A 27,288-nucleotide genomic window follows, 5' to 3' on the forward strand; every position below is an offset into this window, starting at 1 on the left:
AGCCCATAAGTCTGAATTATCCCATATGTCTGACACCAATCTATAAAGTCCTCCTCAAGCACAAAACACACACAATGGCACTGAATGCAGGAGGATAACAGGCCAGAGGGTAGAAAGTTTTTTAATTGAGTGTCAATGTAAGCATCTCAGCGCTGGCATGGGTCTCCACACGGCTTCTCCAGTTCCCAGGGCTGCATCAGGGTGTGGCTTCTCCTCAGGGATGTCTCGCAGGAAGTGAGCCTCGCCAGCTGAGACAGAGAACTAGCTAAGGCAGCCACACACTGGTCTGACCATCAGAGACAAGAGAACTAGAAAAGTGAGGCTCACCGAGCCAAATTGTATCCAAAGTGACTGTGTACCACTTTGCATTCCCACCAACAATTAATGAGAGTTTCTCTTGCTTTTCATCTTGACCAGCATTTGGTGTTGATAGATAAAATCTCTGTATTTTGGATCTAAATCATTCTAACATGTATAGTATTTCATTGTTACCTAAATTTGCAATTCGGTAAAACAATTGTGAAGATGGTGCGGGACTGGGCAGTGTTTTATTTTGTTCAATTATGCGTTCGTTGGTTTGCTGACTTAGAACTGACTTGCTGGCATCTAACGATAACAATGAGAAGTGATATTTAGCTTCTTGTATATGTTTGTTTGCTATTTGTATATACTGTTTAGTGAGGTTTCTGCACCTTTTTCCCCAATTCTAAATCGGGGGTTTCATCCTGTTGATCGTGGAGTTGCTATGAGTTGGAGCCAAGTTCATGGCAACTAACAACACAGCAATATATAGTGCCCCTGGGAATGCAAATAGCTAAATTTTCAGTTTACCCTAAAAAATGTCCTTTTTGTCATGAGGATGGTATGCCAGATCCCCCCAGCCCCTTTCCTTGATGGCACCTAACAGCAACCTTATTCCTTCAGCTTTGGTTTCTACATTTTCTCACAGTTGAGAATCTGATACTTGGGAAAGTCTTAATTTATACTAATTGTCCCAGTGTAATTATTAATAGTGTTCTCTTTGGCCCACAGAACTCCCTTATTCCCCTAATAAAATGTTTTTAATCCCTTATTTCAACAATAAATTATATACTCACTGTAGTTATACCAGAAAAAAGGAAAAGAAGTCAGTTCTGACTTTTAGCCACCCTATGGGGCAGAGTAGAACTGGCCCTGTGGGTTTTCAAGACTACACATTTTTATGGGAGTGGGAAGTGTCATCTTTCTCCTGTGTAGCTGCTGGTGGCTTGGAACTGCTGACCCTGAGGTTAGCACACCAACATGTAACCCACTGCGCCACTAGGGCCCCTGCCCTAGTTGTACTGCATTATATTTCCTTCACATACCTGTACTTCACACCTATTTTCTTTGCTGTCTATTCCCTTGTTTGGAATCCCCTTATCATCCCCATGCTATTCCTCAGCTTATACCAACTCACTCATGTCCCCACGCCTTAGCTCAGGCATCATTCCCGGAAAGCGTTCCTTGACATTACGTCTCAGCTCCTCAGCCTGCCATAGGTTGTCTTCTTTGTGCTGCCACACCAGAAGATGAGCAGTGTTTACCCTGTTTCCCAGTTCTGCTGACAGAACCACTCTGACTACTTCAACTCTGGGTCCTTGGTGTCTAGTGCAGTGCTGGCAAAATGGTGGGTGCATTCAACATATAGCAAGTATCTGGCTTAACCTTACTCTTAGATAAAATGAGCCTAACTCAGACTGAACAGGAAGTACCCCTTCCTAAGATCACATAGTCAGTAGTAGTAGCAAAACCACCACCCACCACTGAAAAATACTGAAAAAGCTTATTACTGTACTTTTTAAAAACTCATTTTATTGGGGGCTCTTACAGCTCTTATCACAATACATACATATTGTGTCAAGCACATTTGTACATATGTTGGCTTCATCCTTTTCAAAACATTTTTTTATTTGAGCCCTTGGTGTCAGCCCATTTTAACCCCCTTCCATGAGAAGCAATTTAAAGAAGTACCAAAGGCGTCCTTTTTACTAAGAAAGTCTCTGTAACTGTAGTGAGCATCTTTGGAGCAAAGCAACTTCGGGAAAGTTGTTAGAAGAGTAGTCATAGCTGTGGAATGTACAAGAAGTTGATTTTGTTAATGATGTGATATTTCAGATATTTGTAAAATACAAAATGCATTACTGATAATGATATCTGGCTTTTTTATTACATACACTTTAATTATTCATCCAGACTACTGATAGGTGGGATAGCTGCCAGCTTTTCTATTTTATTTATTATGATTATTATTATTTCTTTCAAAAAGATCTTATGTGGTGTGACATGGAGAATGATAATAGAGACTTTTAAGTACACATTTAATTATTTTAAAATAAGCATCATTCAGAGATCTTTAATTTAATGTCTGTTTTTCTTTGCAATTTTCGTAGCGTCGTCTTGGAGATGCAGCCAAGAAAGCCATCAGCAAATTGACAACCAGGACAGTGAGAAAGGGTGATAAGGTACAGTAGTGAAAGAGCTATAGCACTGTAGAAATAATAAAGTGTTTGATTTGGGTTCCAGTGGGAGGGAGAGTACCCTCTTCAGTATTTCATTGATTACATTATTCTTTTTTTCCAAGTATGCTGGATAGTGCTGTATTTTAAATAAGCTTCTCTTAAAATCGTATCTTAGTGCACTCATCATTTAGAAACCACCATATGATTCTCTAACTTTGCTCGACTGTGAACACTCTTGCTATTAGTATCCCTGGACTGTGCACAGTTGCCCTGGCTTTGTTTTTCAGGAGAATTTTTTTACTGAACTCTAACTTACATTTCAGAAGAATTCTAATGGGACAGTGTGAACATTAAACAACCTGAAAATGTACGTGCTCTGCATATATGCCTTGTGGCTTTGTTGTATCACCTTTTGGTTTCTTCACCAATAAAATGGAGATCTAGAAATTCACGTCAAGAAACCCATCTCAAAGGCACTTCGGTTAACAAAGTGCTCTTTTTACAATGGTTAAACAGTTTGGGAAAAGAAGAGCACTTGCTAGTTGTCGGGGTTAGACCTGATGGTTTAGGGTGACCGAATCAAGGTGTCAGTGACAGCGGCTCTTCTCCAGTCAAATCTCAAATTACGGTAGAGCAACTTAATGTTAGACTCACATTTGACAGGCTCAAGGTTACCTAGATTGGAAAATTTCTTTACATCTTTAAAGATAGACCTGTATGCTGAACAGGTGAAAACAAAACCAGAAAAACCTCTGCTTCTCCCTCAGCTCAAGTATTTTAGCAGAGAAGAGCTCTCAGAAAATACTTTCAAGTGATTCTTCATCTCCTAAATTTTACTGTTTTTTTGGACTGGACCCATTTTTATTCTCATTGCCTTAACATTGCCATCTCTAGTTTTCCTTACCACCGCTGTAGAAGGTGAGGACACTTTCAGTGAAGTACGTTGTTAACTAAGGAAGGAACAAGGTAAAAAACACTTGGAGAAAGTATAAGCATCATCAAAACCCACTGCCTTGTCAGCCCCAGAGGAGGGTAACCTACAGAGGCACCTTCTTGTCTTTCACAATGCTCCCCCATCTTCTGGTCTGGTCATCTCCTGATGATACATTAATTTTAATTTCCCCTAAGGTCTCTTTAGGGTTGCTATGAGTCAGAATTGACTAGAATGGCTGAGTTTGAGTGTAACCTTACGCCCCTTACTCTGTCCACCAGACCAGCAGAAAACAACCCTTTTTCTCAATCAAATCAACATATCTTCCTGGTTTGTACCTTGATCTGCCCAGTGCTGTCTTGCTGAGTTTGGGTCTAAATGGCAATGACATAGCAAGTAATCTTACCTTTCCTGCCTTAGGTTCCTGGTGTTGCTCCAGACAGCTCAGACAGAGCCCCTCCTCAGCCTTAAGGAAGGAGGAAATCAATTAAGCCAGATTAACAAACACATGGACGACAGTTGCTATTATGTAGAACCATCCTTATAGACTTGATCCTTGATACCTAGCTTCCATTCTTGATATGGATCTCTAGATAGCAATCGACTGGGGACTTTCTTTTCTGCCTGTACTTCACCATGTATAGGCCATGAAAGCTGTTCAGAGAAAAATCATATTATTAATAGGATGAAAAAAAAAAGTGCATGAATGGCAATGGCTTCATGAATAGGTGGCATGGAAGAGCTATCTCACCAACCAAAAAAGTCATCATGCTATTAAAACTCTAAAATAATTACAAGCACTCTGCCCACAGCAGTGTTTGATTGGGCCCCATTCACTGTGTGACATTTTCCCTAAGTACAGGCATGCTATCCCCTTTTTTTAGCAAAAAAGTTCTCTGGGGGAGATTTTTTTAAAATCATTTTATTGGGTACTCATACAACTTTTTAAAAATCATTTTATTGGGGGCTTGTACAACTCTTATCACAATCCATACATACATCCATTGTGTTGAGCACACTTGTACATTTGTGGCCATCATCATTCTTAAAACATTGGCTTTCTACTTGAGCCCTTGTTATCAGCTCCTCATTTTACCCCCTCCATTTCCACCTCCCCATGAACCCTTTTTAATTTGTAGATTATTATTATTATTTGTCATGTCTTACATTATCTGATGTCTCCCTTCACCCACTTTTCAGTTGTCCATCCCCCGGGATTGGGGTTATATGTAGATCCTTGTAATAGGTTCCCACTTTCTACCCCTCCTTCCCTGCACCCTCCCGGTATCACCTCTCTCACCACTGGTCCTGAAGGGTCCACCTGTCCTGCATTCCTTGTGTTTCCAGTTCCTATCTGTACAGTGGACATCCTCTGGTCTAGCCGGATTTGTAAGGTAGAATTGGGATCATGATAGTGGGGGGGGGGGCGAAGCATTAAAGAACTAGAGGAAAGTTGTTTGTTTCATTGCTGTTACACTGTTGCCATCAATTTTGGATCACTTGTTGTTCCCTTGTCCCTGGGGTTGTTAACACCCACTTCCTTTCCCCCACCTCCCCCTCTCCCATGTCCCCATCGGAACCATCAGTCCCGTTGTTTTCTCCTCCAAATTGTTTATCCCACCTATCTTATCTAGATAGACGGCAGAGATAATAATATGCACAAAACAAGACAGCAAAACAGAGCAATAAAAGAAAACAAAACAATAACAACAACCTAAAAAAAATGACGAAAAGCCTGTAAATAGTTCAAGGTCTGTTTTTTGATCTTTAGGAATGTTTTCCAGTCGAGTCTGATGGGATTCCAGGCCCTAGCCCCACATCTATTTTTGGTATTACCTGGGGACTTTATTGCTCTGCTCCCCTTGCTATTCTGTTACACACCCTTAGTGTTTTGCCTCAGTGTGGTGGGGTCAGATTGGGTACAGTTCCCGCACTGTGTCTCCAGTGTTGCCCCCATAGCCCTATGGGTCAGTGAGGAATGTCATGTCTCATACCAGGACTGGCCCTATCGTCCTCTCTGTGCATTGACTGCTCTGAGCAGGTAATATCGTCCTCAGAGCTTGGTGGGCCAGCATGTGCTCCACTCTCTCTCCCTCCCCCTTCGTTTGTTCCTGTGTGCTCTGATCATACATGTCCCTCTCCCTGAGCTGTAGCTTCAGTGCTGTCCTCTGACATGAATTCTTCTGTGGGGAGAGGGGGCTGGCTGTCCATGTAGTTGGGATTGGGGCCGATCCCTCAGACCTCTCTACTGGTTTCCTGCTTCATGCCAGTATGTTATATTCATGTCCTGGAGCACCGAGTTGAAGTCTGGTCCCTGGAGATGTTTATAAACAGTACCCTCACTTTGGGTGGGTCAGTGACGAGCGAGAATTTTGAAGAGAGATCTGTTTGATGACCATACTCAATAAGCTTCATCTCATGGCGCCAGCCATTCCCAATGTGTTTTCTTCATATATAACAGCAATGACTCCCCTGTCTTCCTGGTATTCATGTTGACTGAGCGCCTATTATATGGAAAGGGATTCGTTACCTGTTCAGCTATGATATCTTACACATTGTGTCCTTAATCCACATAACAGCCTTCAGAAGTAGTAGTGTACCCATGTTGAACAAAAGACTCCAACAAGAGTATACCCGTGAATAAGTGTTAGCATCTGGATTGGGCTTTTTTTTCTCTCCAGGCATGCCTCAGAGCTCTCATGGGTTCAGTTCCAGACCACCACAATAAAGCTGATGGCACAAGAAAGCGAGTCGTGTGATTTGTTTGTTTGTTTCCCAGTTCATGTAAAAGCGATCCTGACATTATACTGTAGTTAATGAAAAGGTGTGACATACTAGAATGACTGAACTGTGACACAGAAGCACAAAGTAAGCACTTGATGTTGGGAAGATGGTACCTGTAGCTTTGAGTCAGATTCGACCCAGTGGCAGTGAGATAGACTTGCTCAGTGTGGGGTTGCCACAAACCTGCAGTTATTTCAGGAGACTTTTGTAAACTAATATGAAATAATTGCCACTATTAAAACTATGAAGAGTCCTGGTGGTGTAGCGGGTTACGTGTTGGACTGCTAACTGCAAGGCCAGCAGTTCAAAACCATCGCTACTCCTATAAAGAGTTATAGTTTCAGAAACCCACTGGGGCAGTGCTACCCTGTTCAATAGGGTCACTATGAGTTGGAATCAACTTAATGGCAGTGCATTTTTTTAAATTTAAAATTGAACAGTTTGGAATCTCTGCCTGTGCCATGCAAGGTGACCAAATGTCATTCTTCCAGATAATCAGCAAAGTTGGCATAGTATGGATATTTTACGTCTTTCTCTCTGGTCAGTAGTACTTAGAAATGAAATAACGTATTTAATTGGGCTCATTTTCCAGTTAGTATTTTTAAAAACTACTTCCTATAAAGCAGAGTTGTTTTTCTATTCTCCCCATTCCTGAGTTTTCTCCTTTTCTCTGATGCCAGATTTCCTCAGCTGTGTGTTCCATCCTTGAGCCTGAACTCCTCTCTGCACCCCACCTTAAGTCAGTCTTTTTAGGGGACGTCCTGGGAATTTCTTCAATGTCACCCTACATTCATGATATTCAAAACCCAGCTCAGCATATTTTCCCCAGGCCACCCTCTCTAAGCTTTTCTGTCATTCTCAAAACTCACCCACAATACTTGATGTTTGCATCTCTTCCCTTGACTCTACGTTGATTATCAAATCTTCCTTTTCCAAAGAACTGCCATTTCCACCCTAGCCTTTCTGTTGCTTCCTGCCACTCCTCTGGTCCCAGACATCACTTTACCCTTAAAGCTTCCGCCCAGTATCCCTGCAGGCATCCTCATGTGCTTGTGGTCAGGTCAGGATCCTGAGGCACCGCGTTCATCATAGCTCTCCTCAGATGCTTAGGCACCCAGTCCTGCAACAGTGCAGCTAGCCTGTCCACTCTACTGTGCCCCATCATCCCTCTCCCTCCTATCTCTCCTCTCCCTGCCCCCAAGACCCAGCTTCTTTTCAGCCATTCAGGGTGCCTTCTCTAATTCTCAGCCACAGCACCCTGTGTCTCATCTCCCTAGTTCTGAGGGCATAACAGGAAGTTAAGTGAAATGGTGTGTGAATAATTTGACCGTTTAATTTAATATTACCATGACGATGTAGATCTAGCCCTGTGGCAATATTACAAACTTATTTTTCATACATAAAATAAAATTATATTCCAAAAAAGCAGAATAGGAGAGCTTTGGGTAGCTACCATAAAAGGATTTGTTAATGATAGACCTTAAAGATAGGGCTGTTCCGGGAATAAAGAAAATTATAACATGGTGGTGAATAGTTGAAAAATGTATAAAAGTTGAAATGACTAACATATAGCTTTAATGGCTGAAATGTTCTACTAGGTCATAGGGTGGTGTTTAGCCAAAATGATGATTGTTGCTGATTTAGAACTTGAAAAAATTTAGAAATCTGACTTGTTCTAAGACATTTCTTAAGCAGAATAAATATTGTCACAACCAGCATAGTTTAAAAATGAAAGAAATTAGATGTTATAATGGGTTACTGTATTGTTAACCATTGATAACTTATTAGATTTTTTAATAAATTATAGTCACTTGCTTACAGTAATTGCCCCAGAAAATTCGTAGCTGAATTGTATCTTCTCTGCATCCTGTGTTTTTCTTTCAGGAAACAGACCCTGACTTTGATCATTGCGCAGTCTGCATAGAGAGTTACAAGCAGAATGATGTTGTCCGGATTCTCCCCTGCAAGTATGTGTACCTTATTTGTTCCAACAAGAATAATTGCTAATGTGGCTTTCTTGTGTCCTGTGCAGAAAAGCCACTCTGAATGGGTATTCAGGCTGGGGCCTGGTACATGTTGGTGACTTGGGAGATGGCGGTCAGCAGTTAACAGTGCTGCCTGAAGACCGGATTTCACAAGCCTTTGGTAGTTATGGGAAATGCATGTGCCAACTCCAGACTCATCTGTGACATTAGAACATTAACATTGAGAAGTGTTACTTGTAACTTTTGTGGGCTTCAAAAACAGCCACTTATTCATCCCCATCTTCAACCAGAATATATCACGAGGCCCTCCAATAAAACTTCAGCAGCATTGACTTGCCTGTGGGTATCAGAATTCTAGGGATTTGGATACAGTCTTTTTCTGAGCTGGGATTATGCCAAGGTGGGAGGATTTGTTTCCTGTGTGCCTGCTCAAGGGCAGGGTGCTCTGCGTCACTTGTGTTTGCTCTAAGCTTCTTCTTAGCCCTAAGTGGGTATTTCTATCCCCACTGTACAGTAGAGCATCATGGAGCCAGTAGTCATTTCCCAGTCACACCGCTCAGAAATGGCAGAGCTAGCTTCCACCCAGGCTTGCCTTCCAGTCAGTGCGCCTTATGTAGGGCCACACACTTCCTTCCAAGAGAGTCGGGGCCTGTGCTCTGGTACTCATAAGAGAACATGTTTGCTTCATACGCAGGTGCATTTCCAGCAATCTAGGAAATGGAATATTAGGTCTGTGAAATTGAGTGTCAATTGGAAAAATATGAAAGTGCCTGCTGAGAAACCTAAAGTCAAAGATATTTCTTCTTTTTCTCCTCTCTTCTTTAAAAATCACCCACAACAGCTCAGGTCTGATAAAACATGTCAGTGATGAAGTAACTGTTAGTAGTCATCTCCAAGAGGCTCCTGGTATGATTGACTCACCAAGTAATTTATTTTGAGCCAAAGATTTGTCTTTGTAAACATCATGGACCCTAAGAATAATGCTATATACTAAAATAGAAAGATTAAGCTTCTGAAAGTCAATTCATTCTGGTATAGATTCAAAGGAAAATCTTGGAAACTAAAAGCATGCTGTCCTGAAGAAAAGTCTACTGTGTAATAACCAATTTATAATCACTTTTTGTCATTCACAGTCTAAAAGCACATTGCCTAAGGGAAATGTAGCTACAGATACAAATCGGGAAAACAATTGGATATATTATAAAGCATAACCAGATCCTACTTGCTTTTTAAAATGTCTGGATCTCTATAGATTTGATGTTGTAATGGCCAGGAAGAAGTCACATATTTCCAAAATCTTTCTCTTCCTGTCTGTCTACACTTCCTCTGAACCAGCTGGAATCTGGGAACAGATCCCTCATATGCTCCTTAGCTAAAAATTGCTTCTAGAAAGTTTGCTTTCTAATCTCTTCACTTTTCCAAAATTTCCTTCTTAGTTTCCAAACCTGACTGTGTATCACAATCAGAAGGAGGGTTTTCAAAAACACATCCTGCTTGAGAACAGACTTTTAAAAAGTAGTTTTCTTGGTATTTAATTCATATATCATATAATTCAATAGTTTGATCATATTAAGAAGAGTTGTGAAATCATCACCATATAAATTTTAGATCATCTTTCTCATCATTATCAATGCTCGCCCCAAGCTCCCATGCCAGGCCCCCAGGTAATAACGAAGTTACTTTCTCTGTAGATTGACCTGCCCTGAGTTTCATATACAGAAAGTCATACAAAACAAGGCAACAATGACAAAACAGGGGAAAACATCAATAGAAAAGAAAGCAGAAAATGTTAAAAACAAAACAAATTAAAAATGGGTCAAAGGGAGATCAAATGATAAGGTGTTACATTTTAGCCAACTACATCAGCCATAATCGACTTTACAATGTTCTTTGTCTGGTGCTTTGAGTGGACTGTTCACACCCCAGAACCATAATCAGAGGAGTTTGAGCTGCTTCTGTGTGGACTTAGATGGCTGCTTGTTTGAAGACAAGCCTTCAAGAGCTTAGACATTCTTTCTGACATTCTGGAACCATCTGATTTCTTCACTACTCTTTGCTATCGCACCCCATATGTTCAGTGATCTCTTTATGAGACTGGGTATTGAGTAGGTAACTTTCATAAAAACTAATTGCTCTTAGATTAGGGCTATAATTAAGTGATCCCCAAATATATTCATATATCTACAGTTTATATATGTCTTTGGTTCATTTTTAGAAACATCATTATTTTTTACTAGAGAGCATTATAAATCATCCCATGAGCATACGATAATTCTATCGATGGTATTATTAATTTAGCCAATGATATAGAATTTAAAACATGAGAACAGACATTTTTACTTTTAATAAGTACCTATGTGGTCTGATGCAGCAAATCTGTGTCCTTTTTTGAGATACAGAGCTTTGCTTGAGCTCTTCCTTGCCATGTCTCTACCTGCCACAAGAAAAGTGGTTCTCGTGGTACGAATTCACTATACACATTGTGCAACGTTTTGACAACTTGATCTAAATCAGTTTCTCAATCTCAGCACTATTGACATTCTTTGTTAGGGGGCTGACCTATATTACAGGATATTCAGCAATATACCCAGTAATACCAGGCGCTTCACTACCTCCAACCCTAGTTTTGGCAACTAGAAATGACTCCAGACATTGCTAAGATAACCTTGGGGGCTAAAATCACCCCCATTTGAGAACCACGGACCTATAGGAGGGCTCACATATTATCATCTTTGCTCCAATATCCTTAGAACCTTGCTTCTAAATGATGCTTCTCAGGGATCTTTGAATGAGTTATTATTTTATTGCTTCTGCTTATACTTTATACTATTCTATACTACACTTATACTATTCCTTCTGCCTACTGTCTTCCTTTTTGTCTCTGTGGTCTTTGAAGCTGAATTAGACATTGCCCCTGCCAAATCTTCCTTTACCTCACATTGCTGAGCGACTTGGTTTCTCACTCTGAGCCCCCACAGGATACTGGATAGGCACAAAGATGGTGCTCTAGCCAATGGGCTCCACTGCAGCTGGGCCTTAAGTGTCCAGAAAAACCCTTCCCTCAACCCCAGCTGGCCCTCTCCATTATAACAGAAGTACTTTCAGACATACTCATGCTCCCTGAACACCTGAACTCACCATCAACTTCACAGAGAAAATTAGACCTACCATATATACGCGTGTTTAAGCCGAGTTTTTCAGCACATTTTTAATGCAGTTTTTGTGGTAAAATTAGGTACCTCGGCTGATATTCGGGTCAGCTTATACTCGAGTATGTACAGTATTCCTTCAACTTCCTGACCACCAGCCTTCAGGAATGTGTGCCTTTGCATCAATCCTCCTTTGCCCTGAAGCTGCTCTCTCCACCTGGGCCTCTGTGTGCCAATTCTCTCCCCACCTCAGGGACCTTGCTTTATTGACTTTCTGCTCCCTTCTCTAGCTTTAATTCTTCGGTCTGCTCCTCAGCATTTAATCATGCTCAGGCAGATGCTATCCCAATTTCTAAACTCTCTTTGAAAGTTGTCACCCTCCAAAATCACAGTGTAGCCTGTGCCCTTCAAGTTAGACTTGTAAGAGGATCAGCCCTGCCTGGCTCGTCTTCACAGCAGTAATGGGAGAAGAAAAGCCCAATACCTTTGTGTATACTTGTCTTTAATTTTTAACAAGCCTGTCTGGAGAGGAAGCAAAGCCTCTCGTCTGTGAAGATATCAAGCTCTCGTGGATTGCTGACTTTTGTTGCATGACCTTTACTTTTCCTCTGCTGTCACATTAATGTGTTATGGACAGATGGCAGTTGGCATTGCTTTGGGGACCTCCTACTTGTGTGAGTTGAGTGTAGTTGGTCGTCCTTTGGATGCTAGCCAACATGTCTCAGAAAATGAAAAACCATCACCTTATTTAGACCTCTTTTATTTAAATATGAGCCACAAACTTTTTTAGTTAAAAATACTTTCTCAGGAGTGGAGAACTTGGATAAACGTAAGTCTTGTTGCCACTTTAGAAGCTAAAATGGGTCAGTCAGCTGGCTGGCTGAGGACTCACTGGGAAGGTGGCCCCACCCCAGAGGGAGAGCCTGATTTAAACAGTGTCTGCCGCCAGCCCAGGCCAGAGGAAAGAGTTCTTGACTCTGACTTTTCATCCTGATCCTTTCATCTTTACCATGTGTTAGCAGGACACAGAGACTGCAGAACCGTGGAAACAACACAGCACCCCACCCCACTGAGCTGCTCTCAGATTAGTTGGTGAATGTGCAAAGTAGGGAAGGGGAGGAAAGGGACACCTGATGTCAGCTTACTGCTTTCACTCTTTCTATGTTCTATACGTTGTTTTTTTTTTCAAACGAGTTGCTTTAATTCCAGATGGTACAGAATTCTGGGCATCACAAAGACTGAGCAGCTCTGGCAGGTTCTGGACTGGGTTCACTCTGACCTCACAGCTAAGACAGAAGTGGCTGAGTGAGAAGAACTAAACATTGTATGATTTTTGTTCTTTTTTACAAAAGTTTATTCTTAAATGTACAGCAGGCTCCAAGACAACACTTTATTCTAACTATAAGTGGCAACAAAAGTTCTAGTAGGGAATCCAGATGTCTACACAGGAATGGGATCAAGGGCCATCATTGCCTCAGCCACCAAGAACAGCTCACTCTTTGCCAGATTTCTTCATTCCACCTGTGGCCAGGGGCCCCTTCCCCGCGGCCTTCGCCTTTAGCTCCTCCAGTTTCTTTTGTTCTTCTTTCTGTTTCTGCTTGAAAGCCTTCTCTTCCTCGTCCATCTCCTTGTTCTGCTTCTTGGGTTGTTTCAGGGGCTTCTTCTTGCCACCTTCGCGGCCCGACATGGCGCCTGCCACCCCTTCCCCCCATTTTTTTGTTTTTCTATACATTTTATACTCTGTATGCCAGAATCTTTTTTACAGGAATAGGGGTTTGGTCAAAGCTCTAATACCTTGCAGTACATCCATTTCACTGTTGCTCAATAGATCACCTGCTTTCCAACACTAGTAGACCACCCAGCCCTAATGTGGTGGACCCTTTTCCACTGTGATGTGGATTTTCACTGAGTCTGTTTCATTGAACCAGTGGAGCAGGGTTTACCCATGTGCCCTTTTCTGGTAGGACCAGGTACATAGGTGCTAGACTGTCTTGGAGCCTGAAGTACAGTGGGAGAGTGTTGTAACCATTTTGGGGGGTATCGTGAACTGTTTCTGCTCCTCTGCCTGAGGATATATTTGTAATACCTTCCATTTGCACAGCCCCGGTCCTGTTCTAAGTACCCCATATACAGTTTGTCATTGACTGCTCCAAACTCACCCTTCTCCACTATCCCCTGCTCCCTACAGGTTTCAGATGGGACAGTTGGGGATCCGGAAGAATGGTTTGTAGGGTCCGACAGCGGTAGTAGCAGAACTTTGCCTACTAAGCAGGGAACCGTGTGGAGTTTGGGGCCGCACTGAGGAGACAGAAGCAGCAGGGTCAAGGGAATGGGTGATGATAAAAAGGAGGCTACAGTTCAGGGCAGTTTTTCTCAAAGGTGACATCAGTGATAGGAAAAAGAGTGCTGGGTTAGATCAGAAGGTCAGTTAGTAAAGAGAGAAATTGCTCAGTATTGTTTTCAGAAGACAGAAGTGTGCTGTTGGAATTGGAGAGTCAGCATACCAGGCCAGGTGGGTGCACTGGAACTAAGCTGTCTGGGAATCTGGTCTTGTTCATGGGAAGGAGAGAGGAAAGGGAAAGAGAGGCAAATACCATTGTTTTGCCAAGAGGATATGAGTGGGAGAATAAGAAAATAATTGGGGTAGCTGGGTAGTCAGAATGAGAAGTAAGTGTGTGTGTGTGTGTGTGTGTGTGTGTGTGTTCATTCATTCGTTTGTTTAAGAGAGCAAAACTTTCTTCCAGATTTTGGTTTGCAAAGGGAGGGAGAGGAGTCCTGTTGGCATGGTGGGTTACATGTTGAGTTGCTAACTGCAAGGTCAGCAGTGAGAACACAGTAGCAGCTCCTTGGAAGAAAGAAAAGGCTGCTGCTCACAGAAAGATTGACAGAAACACCAACCGGAAGTTCCGCTCTGTCTTACGGGGTCACTGAGAGCCAGAACTGACTCCGTAGCAGTTGGTGTGCTGTGGTGTGGTGTTGGTGTGTTCTGTGACATGGTGAGGAAAGGAGGCTTTTTCGGTTCTTCTTAGAGAGCCAGTTAGTCTTTGTTATCTTTCGTTACAATATCCCATAGCTTGCAGAAGACATTGTACTTACTTAGACAAGTGAGAGGGGGACTTTTCTTAATAAACTTTGTTTCAATAAACCTTCAGGGGACAAATTATTCAAGAACGCCAATCCTTAGGGACTTAAATAAATGCTTTCAGGCATGGTGAAGGTCTGATTAACTGCATCATCCACAAACTTAGGACCAAAGTTATTCAGACTTCTGGACCCTTATATTACCTAAAGGAGTCATATAAGCCACTAGGTGGTAATAGGTAGGTAGACAGATAAAGTAATGTTTAGGCTGAAGCCATAAACACAATGCTAATAAACCCCAATTAAAATGGTGAGTTTTCTAGACCACTTACTTTTTAATTAAAAACTGATTTTTAATTCAAAAGCTTTATATACCAACATTAAGTTATAACTCAACAAGCAACACTTGAAGGCATGCCACAGTTCAATTTGGTATCTTTCCCAACATTTCTTTAGTTTATCTTATCCTAAAGCTCAAATTATTGCATTATTTTCAAAGACCTTCTGAATGTCATCTGCCTTTCCCCAGTTGGCCAGGACTCTAGGACTTCTATGTGGCTTAATTTCAGCCGGGGCTGCTTAAACTTGAGAAATCACTTCTGCAGCTCCCCAAAGTCTTTTTATCCTTAAAAGAACACAAGTTCCTTAGAGGGGGATGCGAAATCTCCTATGTTTGACTTATTGCTAGTCACAAGGATGTGACTTTTGCTCTCCTGGACAAGAGTAAAGCATCACCTACCCTCCCTCTTCACTTTCTGACTGAAAACTGCTAGCTAAGTGTTCTTTGGCTCTCAAATACAGTGCAACCCTAAAAATAGTTCTAGCTACTCTGTAACTTTAACAATTAACATAGGTTGCTTAGAAGTTTATTTGCTTTTTTTGTTGTTGTTGTTGTTTTTCTTATTTTCTTTTTCTTTTTTTCTCTTTTTTTAAAAAATATTTCTTTTTTTTTAACAATTTATTGGGGCTCATACAATTCTTATCACAGTTCATACATATACATACATCAATTGTATAAAGCACATCTGTACAGTCTTTGCCCTAATCATTTTTTTCTCTTTTCTTTTTTTACATTTTATTAGGGACTCATACAACTCTTATCACAATCCATACATATACATACATCAATTGTATAAAGCACATCCATACATTTCCTGCCCCAATCATTCTCAAGGCATTTGCTCTCCACTTAAGCCCCTTGCATCAGGTCCTCCTTTTTTTTCCCCTCCCTCCCCATTTCCCCCTCCCCCATGTGCCCTTGGTAATTTATACATCGTTATTTTGTCATATCTTGCCCTATCCGGAATCTCCCTTCCCCTCCTCTCTGCTCTCCCTCTCCCAGGGAAGAGGTCACATGCGGATCCTTGTAATCAGTTCCCCCCTTCCAACCCACTCACCCTCCACTCTCCCAGCATCGTCCCTCTCACCCTTGGTCCTGAAGGTATCATCCACCCTGGATTCCCTGTACCTCCAGCCCTCATATGTACCAGTGTACAGCCTCTGTCCTATCCAGCCCTGCAAGGTAGAATTCGGATCATGGTAGTTGGGGGGAGGAAGCATCCAGGATCTGGGGGAAAGCTGTGTTCTTCATCGATACTACCTCACACCCTAATTAACCCATCTCCTCTCCTAAACCCCACTATGAGGGGATCTCCATTGGCCAACACTTGGGCCTTGGGTCTCCATTCTGCACTTCCCCCTTCATTTAATGTGGTATATATATACATATACACATATATACACAATACATACACACACTTATATCTTTTTTTTTTTTGCATGATGCCTTATACCTGGTCCCTTGGCACCTCGTGATCGCACTAGCTGGTGTGCTTCTTCCATGTGGGCTTATTTGCTTCTGAGCTAGATGGCCGCTTGTTCACCCTCAAGCCTTTAAGACCCAGACGCTATCTCTTTTGATAGCCGGGCACCATCAGCTTTCTTCACCACATTTGCTTATGCACCCATTTGTCTTCAGCGATCCTATCATGGAGGTGTGCAGTCAATGATATGATTTTTTGTTCTTTGATGCCTGGTAACTGATCCCTTTGGGACCACTCGATCACACAGGCTGGTGTGTTCTTCCATGTGGACTTTGTTGCTTCTGAGCTAGATGGCCGCTTGTTTATCTTCAAGCCTTTAAGACCCCAGTCACTATCTCTTTTGATAGCCGGGCACCATCAGCTTTCTTCACCACATTTCCTTGTTCACCCACTTTGGCTCCAACCATTGTGTCGGGAGAGTGAGCATCATAGAGTTCCAATTTAATAAAAGAAGGTATTCATGCATTGAGGGAGTGTTTGAGTAGAGGCCCAAGGTCCTTCCGCCACCTTAATACTTGACCTATAAATATAGACACATAGATCTATTTCCCCATCTTCCTATATATATTTGCATGTACATGTCTTTGTCTAGACCTCCATGAATGCCCTTTGACTCCTAGCTCTTTCCTCCATCTCCCTTGACCTTCCTCCTGCCCTACTACCATGCTTCGTCGCCACCTGGGCTAGAGTATACCTCTTCTCTAAGCAACCTTACCCTTGATCATTTCCCACCAGGCCTGCCACTCCCCCTTCTCTACCATTTGGGGTCCCATGTTTTTCCCTTGTCCCTGGGTTTGTTAACACCACTTCCTTACCCAGTTTGTTTGCTTTTATGAAGAAGTTTTTAAAAATAATACCTTATGTGACTTTTAAGCAAGGTTCCATGAAACTAATGTAAATTAATAACAATGCAGATAATTCTTTATTCAGTAGTTTAATATCTTTTTGAAATTCCACTTCTCTGCTTTAGCTATTATAGAAAACCTAGCTGAACCTTAGGTATGATTCATGATCTCCATTCTTAAGACATTTCCTATATTTTTTCATGTCCATTTTGAAATCTGGTGAAATAAAAAGTCCAAACAGCCAAATTTTACCAGTTCTCCATAGACCGTGGTATAGATACATAATACTGGGTTCAGGAGATTTTATGCAAGTTGAATTTTAATAGACCCTAATATTTCTCCCTTGAGACTTGCTGATAAGTCCTAAAAGAGAAGAAAACCATTTGACACTGGTAGATTTTTCAGTATATAATTTATGATACAATTTTCCATTATTTTTTCAGGCATGTTTTCCACAAATTCTGCGTGGACCCCTGGCTTAGTGAACATTGTACTTGTCCTATGTGCAAGCTCAATATTTTGAAGGCCCTGGGAATTATGGTATGTTTCCTACTTGGTTACTACTATTGTGTTGTATCATATCCAAGTGTGACATAGTACTTTGTATGACACAATTGTCATACAAAGGCGCATCTTCAACAAGAAAGAAAGCTACTTTCTCACAAGGAAGCACAACAGTGCCTTTCTTCTAGATTTTCTAACACCTAATCCATCTGAGGGAACGCTTGGAAAAGACTATCAATAGCTAGGCTAGTTCATATTTATAAGTATGCATCTGTTGAGTGGTGCGCATATAATAAAGAACTAAGATAGAGAGAAGGACATGATTTTTCTTTATTGCAGTATCTTTTAAGAAAAAAAGGAGAAGACAAGTTAAAGACTTAACTTATGGTCAAGCAGCAGTTTTTCCTGCATTCAGCGTAATGTGAAACTCGGAGTTTGGTCTTGGCCTGACATGTTAGGAAGTTGTGAACAGTGAAGGTGGGCAGTTCCTTGAAGGCCTGGGGAGAACCTTGGACTGCCTAGCAGGTGCTTTAGCCAGGTGTGCTGCATCTGGTACTTCAGATTTGGTAGATATGAAATCTATGCTGACTCACCAAAGACCCAGAAGACAGTCTGCATTGGCTTGTTTAAGAGAAATAGATATGAGGGCTTCAAATTGCATGTGGGAAATGGAATTAAATGGTGATGAATTTTTCCACAAATTTTTTCAGGCCTCTGCATAAGCCCAGGGTTACTGCATTTCAGAGGAAAGTAAAGTACTCTCTGGCCTTAAAAAAAAAAAAAAAAAGAATGATTGAATGAATGAATAATCTTTTTATGGAACAGAAAGTCGAGTTTGACCACCCAGAAGAACTCATTACTTAGCTTTGCAACCCAAAGACAATCTAAACAGTTTGATTTGAAATACAATACTAGACCACAAGTTAGGTGCCACCTTGGCAGGCAGTGATGCCTGTCTCCTGAGGCTGAGATGTTCCGCATTAATGAAGTCTTACGTGAACACAGTTTCTAATTGGGACCAGGTGATTCCTTGGAGGGCAAGGGCCATTGTATGCTTTCTAGCAGCCTCCCTGACCTCTGTCTTTAAATACAGTAACATAACACTGAAATCATGAGCATCACAAATGTTTCCGGACATTTCCAGTGTCCTTGGGGAAAAGTCACCCCCAGTTGAGGCTATTTTGACATAGAGTATTTGCCATAATGCTTGGTATACAAAGACACTAGCCTTTCTCACTGCCTCCAACCTTATTTGTTTTGTGTTGTTTTTAAGGGCTAATACTCATTCCCCACTGATCCTGTATTTAATAGAAACGATTCTAAAATATATTATAAGCTACCACTAAATATAATACTGTAAGAGCCCCAAATACACATAATAAACCTTATCTAACTGAACATCAGTATGTTATTGTTATTCAAATTGTTATTGTGCTATCAAATCCATTTTTGACTCATAGTGACCCAATGTGACAGTAGAATTTCCCTCAGAGAACTTTCTACAGCAGCTCCTCGGGACAAAGACTTGGCGTTGTACTTCCGTAAGCAGTTACAGCCCCAGAAACCCACAGGGGTCAGTATGAGTCAGCATCGATTCGATGACAGAGAGTCTTACAAGCTAGCTTTGTGGAAGCAGATCACCAGGTTTCTCTACTGGTGGGTTTGAACCACGATTCTTTCTTTCACCTAGTAGCCTGGTGCTTCAGTCACTGTGCTACCTAAGCTCATTACACCGTGCTGTAATTTTATTTAATAGGGTTCTGGGGTGATGTAGAACAGAATTCTATGCCAGTGGACTGCAAGCCATTGGTTTGGATTTGGTTGACTTGTCAGTTCTCTGTATGAAACCTCCTCACAGCCGGCCTTCTCATCTCTGCTCCTAATATGCTATCCACAGGAAGCCAAGAGAACTAAAGGTTACCAGAGAACCCCGTATCCATATTGTGCAGTGAGGCTTTTATGCCTTTATTTTATTGATCAGCTTCAGCACCAAATATTTCAGCATTAGGTGCTTAGGTTTTGAGACAGACTTTTCTTCCAGTTGAAAGGTCTTTGGTTTTGGTCTGCTCTCTACAAAAGCAGCGGCCGATATCCTCAGTTCTTGAATGGATTCAATAATGTGCTTTAACTATTTAAAGGTAGAAGATTTTTTTTAACTGATTACTAGATAAATGGAGCATGATGGAGAGGATAATAGGATGAAAGTTGTACCCTGTTAGCCTGATATCCCTCAACCTTAACATAAGAGCCAAAGAAACATTTGCTGTTGGGTTGTTGGCTTGTTTTACGCAGGTGGTTGTCATTTCACCTAGCAGTCCGTGAGTGGTGCAAACCACTAGGTGCTGTACTACAAACCAAATGGTGGCTTGGTTAAACCTACCCTCAGAAGTGAGGTCTGGAGATCTGCTTCCAAAAGGCAGCAACCTTGAAAAGCCTTCGGAGCGGTTCACTTCTCCACACGTGGGTTGGCCGTGAGTTGGAAACCACTAGGTAGCAGTTCACTCCCTGGCCTTCCTCTGCCAGGAGCGGTGTCTGCACAAGACTGTCATTTCTTTATGAAGACGCAGTGGCCTTCATCCTCAGTTCTGCAGTAGATTTGGGTTTGGCTTTTGGGTTTCCTGAGAGGAGATAGTTGGTTCCTTTTATAGGAAAACTTTCAGATATACGGAAAGGGTGCATTGGATAAGAAATGAGAGAAAGCCTTATTTTAAAAGTTTTTTTTAAAAGAGAGAAAAGCTTGGTTGTTTCCATTGGTGTGTCTGACCCTTAGAATTTTGTAAAACAACTTTTTACTCTTACAGTTATTTTTAATATGGAAATGTTTTGCAGCCAAATTTGCCCTGTACTGATAACGTAGCATTCGATATGGAAAGACTCACCAGAACACAAGCAGTTAACCGAAGATCAGCCCTTGGTGACCTGGCCAGTGATAGCTCCCTTGGCCTGGAGCCACTGCGAACTTCGGGGATGTCGCCCCTTCCTCAGGATGGGGAACTCACTCCTAGAACAGGAGAAATCAACATTGCAGTAACAAGTAAGTGGGGCCCTTGCCCGGGGCAGGCCGGCCGAGCACCTTGTGTTTGCCTTGTGATGACTGCTCTGCATCCGCGCTGGGACCTTCGCCTGTGCCGACACGTCAGTCTGTAACCAAGAAAGTGACGTGTGCTTTTGTTCAAACAGATGTGTGGACAATGAGTATTACATTATGGAGCTGACGTGTTTGTGTGTCCTTCGTAGTAATAGCTACCGTTGGATGAACAGTGCTCAGAGATTTGCTTCAGTAGCTGTTGCATAAATGATTGCATTGCAAACAGGTATTTCAAAAAGCAGTTTGGGACGTTTTGGACGCCATCCACTGTCAGCAGCATCCCTGGTGCGATTTGTAAGCATGAGCACTAGTGCTTTATATTTACCAGGCGGCAGACCATCTCATCAAACACCAATCCAGAATCGGAACCTAAACACTGCAAGAAAACTCACAACTTTAGAAAGAGTTGAGATGGTCTTTGTATGGAAGTTGGTTTAATGTTAGCCTCTTAACACTTAACTCATTGGTATATTTGTACCACAAGACTGAAGAAAATCAAAAAGTCAACGGCAACAAAAAAGTCTGGGCTGGTTCTAAACAAAATGCTGGCATGTAATGATGCCTAAAGACTGTATGAATGGTCTGACCAGCGTGTGTATGGCGGTGTAGACATCCATCCTTCACAAGCCAGCCCTTCTCTCTGGCTCCATTCTTTCTGTGTTGTTCTCCTCTAACAGCCTTCCATCCATCTTCTGTCTTGTCCCTCTGGTGCTGCCTTTCTCGGTATATGCTGTTGCTTGCATAGCGCTTCAACCTGAACCTGATGGAAAATCTGCTTAACTCTGGATGAGTGGGTAAATCGATTACAAAATGTTTTTTGCTTCACATATTTAGACTGCATGTATTTTGGTGGCCTGTTCAGTAAAAGATACATTTTCTTTTTTTTACCAACCACAAATGATTATTTACTTTCCCTGGTTTATTCTGTCGTTTATTTAAGCTGGGAGAGCCGTCATTTCAGTTTTGAAATAAGTAAAACTATTCTTTGATATCTTTTGACTCATCGCTTACCATTTCCCAGGGATTCATTTTTGTTTTCCTACTTTGGCATTTAGATTTTGCAGTCTAGAATTTTTTTAATTGGTCTTACTAGTAATAAAGGGACTAGAAGTCAAATGCTGGTTTTCTTAATGAATTTTTGAAAGTCCTTCATTGATCAGACATTTATTGAGCACCTACTACTAAATGAAGTACTGATCCCTATTATATTTTATGTAAGAATATCCTTACAAAACCTTAGTTGGATGATTAAAAAAATACTATATTATATACCAAATTAATGACCTTTAACAGAGTTTATGCATGGTATTAGTGGGAGAAGGGTTCATGTAATTAAATTAGGCAAAAATTGCCTCTATTTTCCCTCCAAAGTTCTGTAGCTCCTTAGCAATTAGGCTGCATTCACTCAGCCCCAGTTGTGTGCGAGGCACTGTGCTAACTCAGCACTGAGTAGGCCCGAAACCTTGGAGACCCTGGTGCAGTGGGTTGCTGCCAAAATAACCTCCAGGCCCATGCGGCATTGCTATGATACTGCCTCCTTCTTGATTACCAGCTTTTATAACTGGAATGCCACACAGATATGGCTGGTATATTCAGAATGAAGAAATAAAGATAAAACTCAAAGTCTACAAGTTAGTCTTTACCATGTACAAAAAAGCCTCTTAAGAAGAAACAATGCAATATTCAGCTCCTTGTTGGTTGAAAGGTATATAGATTCTTGTACATTTTATCTTGCCTGAAATAAAAACAGTATAAGTGTAATCTACTGGTAAAGAATTTATAATTCAAGAAACGGAACTTTAGCCGTCACCTGAAAGGAAAGGTTTTTTGTGCTAAGTAGCTCAATAACATAAACCAAAGTGGAAAGAGAAATGCTATAAAACCCAGTCAACATCCTAAAATCCCTTGGGCAGTTCTTCTTAAGCTTCTGATGGCTTTTAAAAAACTACTAAAAGTATATTAACTTTTCTACAGAAAAGTGCCTGTGCACACATAATTTTGCATATAATTTTAGGGTTCGTGGGCTACAGATTCAATGTTAAATGCAGCTTTTGCATATAAACAGTTGGTACGCCACGTGTACCTATTTCCTCCTCCTCGTGTGCATATAGACGAGGAGTTTTACTATACAGTACATCTCTTTCTAGGAAGACATATTGGTTCACAAGTTGCTTTTGAGGTTCCCAATTAATATTCTCTATAGAATGCTAGTTTGGCAATAGTGGCTTTTTAAAAATTAAGGAGCAATATTAACTAACTAGAGAGAAACTAGAGAAAAATCGTTAGCATACACAAAAGGTTTTCTGCCCTTTGGTGGACCAGCTGCTTCCTAAATCGCATACCCTCCCCACTTCCCGACCAAGCCAGAAAAGCCGCTGCTGCTTCCCAGGAATGTGGGCGTGAAAGGCACCGTCTCTCATCTGAGGTATCAGTGAGAAGTCCTTTTTATGTAACTGTTAAAAGAAAAGCCATGCCTCCGAGGAAAAAAAATGTAGACATGAATGCTATGGAAGGACAGCTTGCAACTACTTGAAGTACCCACAAGACCTCTGATAACCACTACTCTGTTCTTCAAAGGCTTTCTCTAAGAATGAGTACTACGACCATGTGGAAGTGACAAATGAAGAAGGAAATGAGATTACAAGCATGCATACATCCATGTGCAATTTCCGATACACATTTTACTCTACACTCTTTTGGTGGTGGCTACCCTCCTTACAAGCCTCGGGATGTTAACTGGAAGAAATGACTGGGCCATGCTTTCCTTTCTCCCTGACAGCTTTCGCCACTACTTTCGCTAACTTCTCCAATTTAGTAGCTCTCTGGCAATTCTCTGCTTCTCTTCCTTGGGCCAGTCTTGGCTCACACCTCCGTTGACGTCTGCTCCGTTGCATTTGAGGGAATTGTTGGCATCGATTTGACTTAAGCCTTCTCCCCAGAATGATCTCCTCCCTTTCCTTTGTCAACAGAAGAATGGTTTATTATTGCCAGTTTTGGCCTCCTCAGTGCTCTCACACTCTGCTACATGATCATCCGAGCCACAGCTAGCTTGAATGCTAATGAGTAAGTAACAAATGATTGAGTTTGTTCTTTGGATTGCATGTGCCAGATGATCCCCCAAATTAATATGTATTTGTTCACAAAGGTGGTAAGATTGGCTTTCCACCAGTTTCAAACTGATTCTCATGGGATCATACCTAGCAAAATAATGTATTTCATTAGTCTGTGTTTTTAGTCAGCAGCGCAGGCCGGAAGTTCACCTGGCTTAACCACACCTCACTTGAGAGAAGATGTAAAGGTGTTCACTAGCCACAAACCTGGAGGGAATCTGCAGTGCAATACAAATGGCGAGGGAACCAGTACAGTCATGCAGTATAAAGAATGTCAGTGTCCTGGCCATTTGAAAGGAAGGCCGGGGCTCTGCCGCGTGCTCTTCAGCCCTACCTGGGGTCTAGTGTGTTGACCCAAGGACAGAGCACTGGCACCTTGGCCGTGCTCCAGGAGCAGTGACTTGATTTTAGATGCAAGAAAGAAACAGTAGGGACGCCCTGCTGCTTCCCGATCGTGGGGAAAGAGAATGGGTTGGAGACTCCATCTCCTAAGGACAAAATGAGGACCAGAGGGAAGAGTGCGGGATTGTAGGCAGATGTCACCTGCATAAAAGGAGGAGCATCAGGCCGCTGGGCTCCTGAGCAGGATTGAGAATGGGAAATGGTCAGGCCTGGGAATGCAGACGCCTGTGTAACTTGTCAGGCTACTCTAGGTTAGATGCTTTTGAAGATTTAAAATTGGACTAGATGACTTTTAAGGTCCATCTTATTCCAGTGGCTTTCCAGAAGCTTTCACTTTCACTTTTCACATGGGATCAAATGTAGGGAGGATTTACTTTTGTTTGTTTGGTCTTGAATTTAGGGCATCTACTGTAGACCATTATTCAATCCTTCCTTTTACCAATATTCATGAAAACTAAATAAAAAAGCAACCCTGGGGCATTGCCCATAATTGAACCTAAACTGGTACAGGTGAAATTCATGAGCCCTTTATAATCAATACATTAGGTTCTGGAACGTTAATTGATTAATAATGGCTAAACAACCTGTGCAATTAATTTAATTGGCTACCTATTGCCAACTTAGAAGCAAAGAACAAAAAACAATAGGCCACTTCCAAAAGCATTGAATAGCTCCTTGTAAGAGGTGTTCTTTGACATCCCTGGCCCATTACAGGTTGGGAAAATGTCTAACCAGTTCAGATGAGTAGTCATGGCCTCAGCTAACAGGTCAGATGTTAACTACTCAGGTTCTAGAGTTAGACAAACCTGTGTAGAAACTGAAGTTCTTTGTTTTATTATGTAAAGTTATATTTATGTGAAGCTCGTTTTATTCATTCATAAGACAGGGATAATTTTAGGACTGTGTCATAGGGTTATTGTGATGATTTGCATAAAAGGGGCTTAGCACAGTGCCTGGTACATAATGAGTGCTCAATAAATGTTAGCCAAAGCAATCCCTCTGGGATCCCATCAAAGTTCTATGAGTAATATGGCCATCTGTCTTTTTCAATGGCAAATGAATGTCATTTCTTCCATGAAATGAGATACAGAACCATAGGAGTTCAGCAAGTGCTTGTGATTCAGACCTCAATTCAGAGGGAAATATTTACGTGCAACCATCCCTTTTGCTCATTCCCGTGCTAACCCATTAAATTAGATGATGCATAGCTCACTTCTTAAAAATCCCATAGCTGAAGGATACGAATGTCCATGACGAGCAGCATTCTGGGAGTTTATGAAGTAATTCACTGGCAATCTGACTGCTTCTCAGAATCTGCCCTCTGCTCAGCTTGTATGTAAGATGCTTTAGAGAATGCTCAATAGATAAGGTAACCGTTAGAAATCAAAATGCCTGGGCCATAATATTTCAGTTCCATGCCTAAATGCTTTCATGACTTGGAATCTAAGTCGTGGATCGTAGATCCTTTTCTTAGTCCAACCTTCTCTCATCAACCTTTGGAGAAGGTTGATATTGGTATGGTGCGCTTGAATATTGCTTTGTACCTTCACTCAAAACCACTGGGAAGGGCAATGTTCACGAGAGAGAATGGAGTAATAAAGAGAGAGAAAGTGTGTGTGTGTGCATGCTCACATGTATGTGAGTGAAAGAGAAGTGGAGTCATAAAGAGAGAAAATGTGTGTGTGTGTGCTCACATGCATGTGAGTGAAAGAGAAATGGAGTCATAAAGAGAGAAAATGTGTGTGTGCGTGCTCACATGCATGTGAGTGAAAGAGAAATGGAGTCATAGAGAAAATGTGTGTGTGCGCGTGCTCACATGCATGTGAGTGAGAGAGAAATGGAGTCATAAAGAGAAAGAAAATGTGTGTGTGTGCGTGCTTGCATGCATGTGAGTGAGTGAGAATCACTGAACTAGTCATGCTCATTATCTTAAAGTTGGTACAATGTGATGATACTTGTGCTTTTGTGTGTTTTATTTAATAAGCACGAATTCCTTTATTAAAAGCTGTTGTATTATAGCAGAGAAAAGATAAGAGCCACACTTAGTGTCACGTTCCTTGAAACATTGCTGGAAAATTCCTACATGGTTTTCATTTTAGGGAAAGCTTTATTTTTGCAAATAAATATAAAATCATTTCTTCAGTAAATTCTCTGAAATCTGTTTTATTTCCCTTTTTTGGGGTTTATCCACCAAGATACTTACTACAAAATGAGGTCCCTTAATTTTTCATTTTAACTGCTCTGCTTGAATTTTGTAGATAGTTTGATTTACTTTTAAGAGAGTCATATATAAATAGACCCCATGTTTTGGCCTTTTATTGATGTGTCTGTAAATAGATAGTGAGCGCCCGTCTATGTGTACACCTCTTTAGTTTGCTTTTCTAGCAGTGTTGCTAGACACCATTTCACGCAGATCTTGGACCCTTTCTAGTTGCTCATGAAGTCCCATGGACAAGATGAGGCAGTAGGAGCCAGAAGTCAAGGCAAGCAGGTAGAGCCCTGGTGGCTCTAGCCGTCCTCCTGCAGTGGACAGGGCTTCAGCGGGTTGCGAAGGCACGCCCTCACCCTTACCATACGCCACACATTTATCAAAGTCTTGACACTGTTGTCCTGTCAGAAGTCTGTCAAAATTCCATGTGTTTGGCATCAGTCTCCTTCTGTTTTCATGAAACACTATTTAAGTATCAACTCTGCATTTAATTTTTTTAATACTTCAAATACATCTGGTGAATTTTGAAGCTTTTCAGATATAAATAGGATGGCAGTCAAAGAGGCAACTAAATATAAGTAATTATATCTATGTATTTGCCTCTCACACCTCTTTTTCTTGGTAGCTATTCAAATGTTGTGTTCCCAACCTTCATCAGCTATGTTTGCAGCAATCTTTTTAAGTCAGTATAAGAAAAGTAAATGTTTTCATTGGTCTTTGAGAAACAAATTACTGCTTAGTTTTAAATTGAGGAGCCAATTGCAAGATGTGCATAGTTTTTAGTTCTGTAAGAGATTCTACTAGGTATCCTTTTATCAGCTCCTACATTCTGGTTCATCGAAAACACGTCCTAATATTTCCCAAGGAGTATAGTTCAGACACTCAAGATTCAAAACT

General features: G+C 41.4%; 2 protein-coding genes across 2 annotated transcripts in view; one reads left to right on the top strand and one right to left on the bottom strand.

Moving 5' to 3' along the window:
• RNF130 (ring finger protein 130) overlaps positions 1 to 27,288 on the top strand; it is a 144,129-nt gene that overhangs the window by 112,142 nt on the left and 4,699 nt on the right. The window contains exons 4-8 of the mRNA XM_075542100.1: positions 2,412 to 2,483; positions 8,080 to 8,162; positions 17,522 to 17,618; positions 20,412 to 20,616; positions 23,640 to 23,733. Of these exons, the coding sequence (XP_075398215.1) occupies positions 2,412 to 2,483; positions 8,080 to 8,162; positions 17,522 to 17,618; positions 20,412 to 20,616; positions 23,640 to 23,733 (551 nt within the window). The remainder of the gene's footprint in view (positions 1 to 2,411; positions 2,484 to 8,079; positions 8,163 to 17,521; positions 17,619 to 20,411; positions 20,617 to 23,639; positions 23,734 to 27,288) is intronic.
• Positions 12,807 to 13,031, bottom strand: LOC142441173 (translation machinery-associated protein 7-like). Its single transcript, XM_075543232.1, has one exon. The coding sequence runs from the start codon at positions 13,014 to 13,016 to the stop codon at positions 12,822 to 12,824; it is 195 nt and encodes a 64-aa protein (XP_075399347.1). The 5' UTR covers positions 13,017 to 13,031; the 3' UTR covers positions 12,807 to 12,821.

Source organism: Tenrec ecaudatus, chromosome 2 (assembly GCF_050624435.1).
Source record: "Tenrec ecaudatus isolate mTenEca1 chromosome 2, mTenEca1.hap1, whole genome shotgun sequence".
Taxonomy (NCBI): Eukaryota; Metazoa; Chordata; class Mammalia; order Afrosoricida; family Tenrecidae; genus Tenrec; species Tenrec ecaudatus.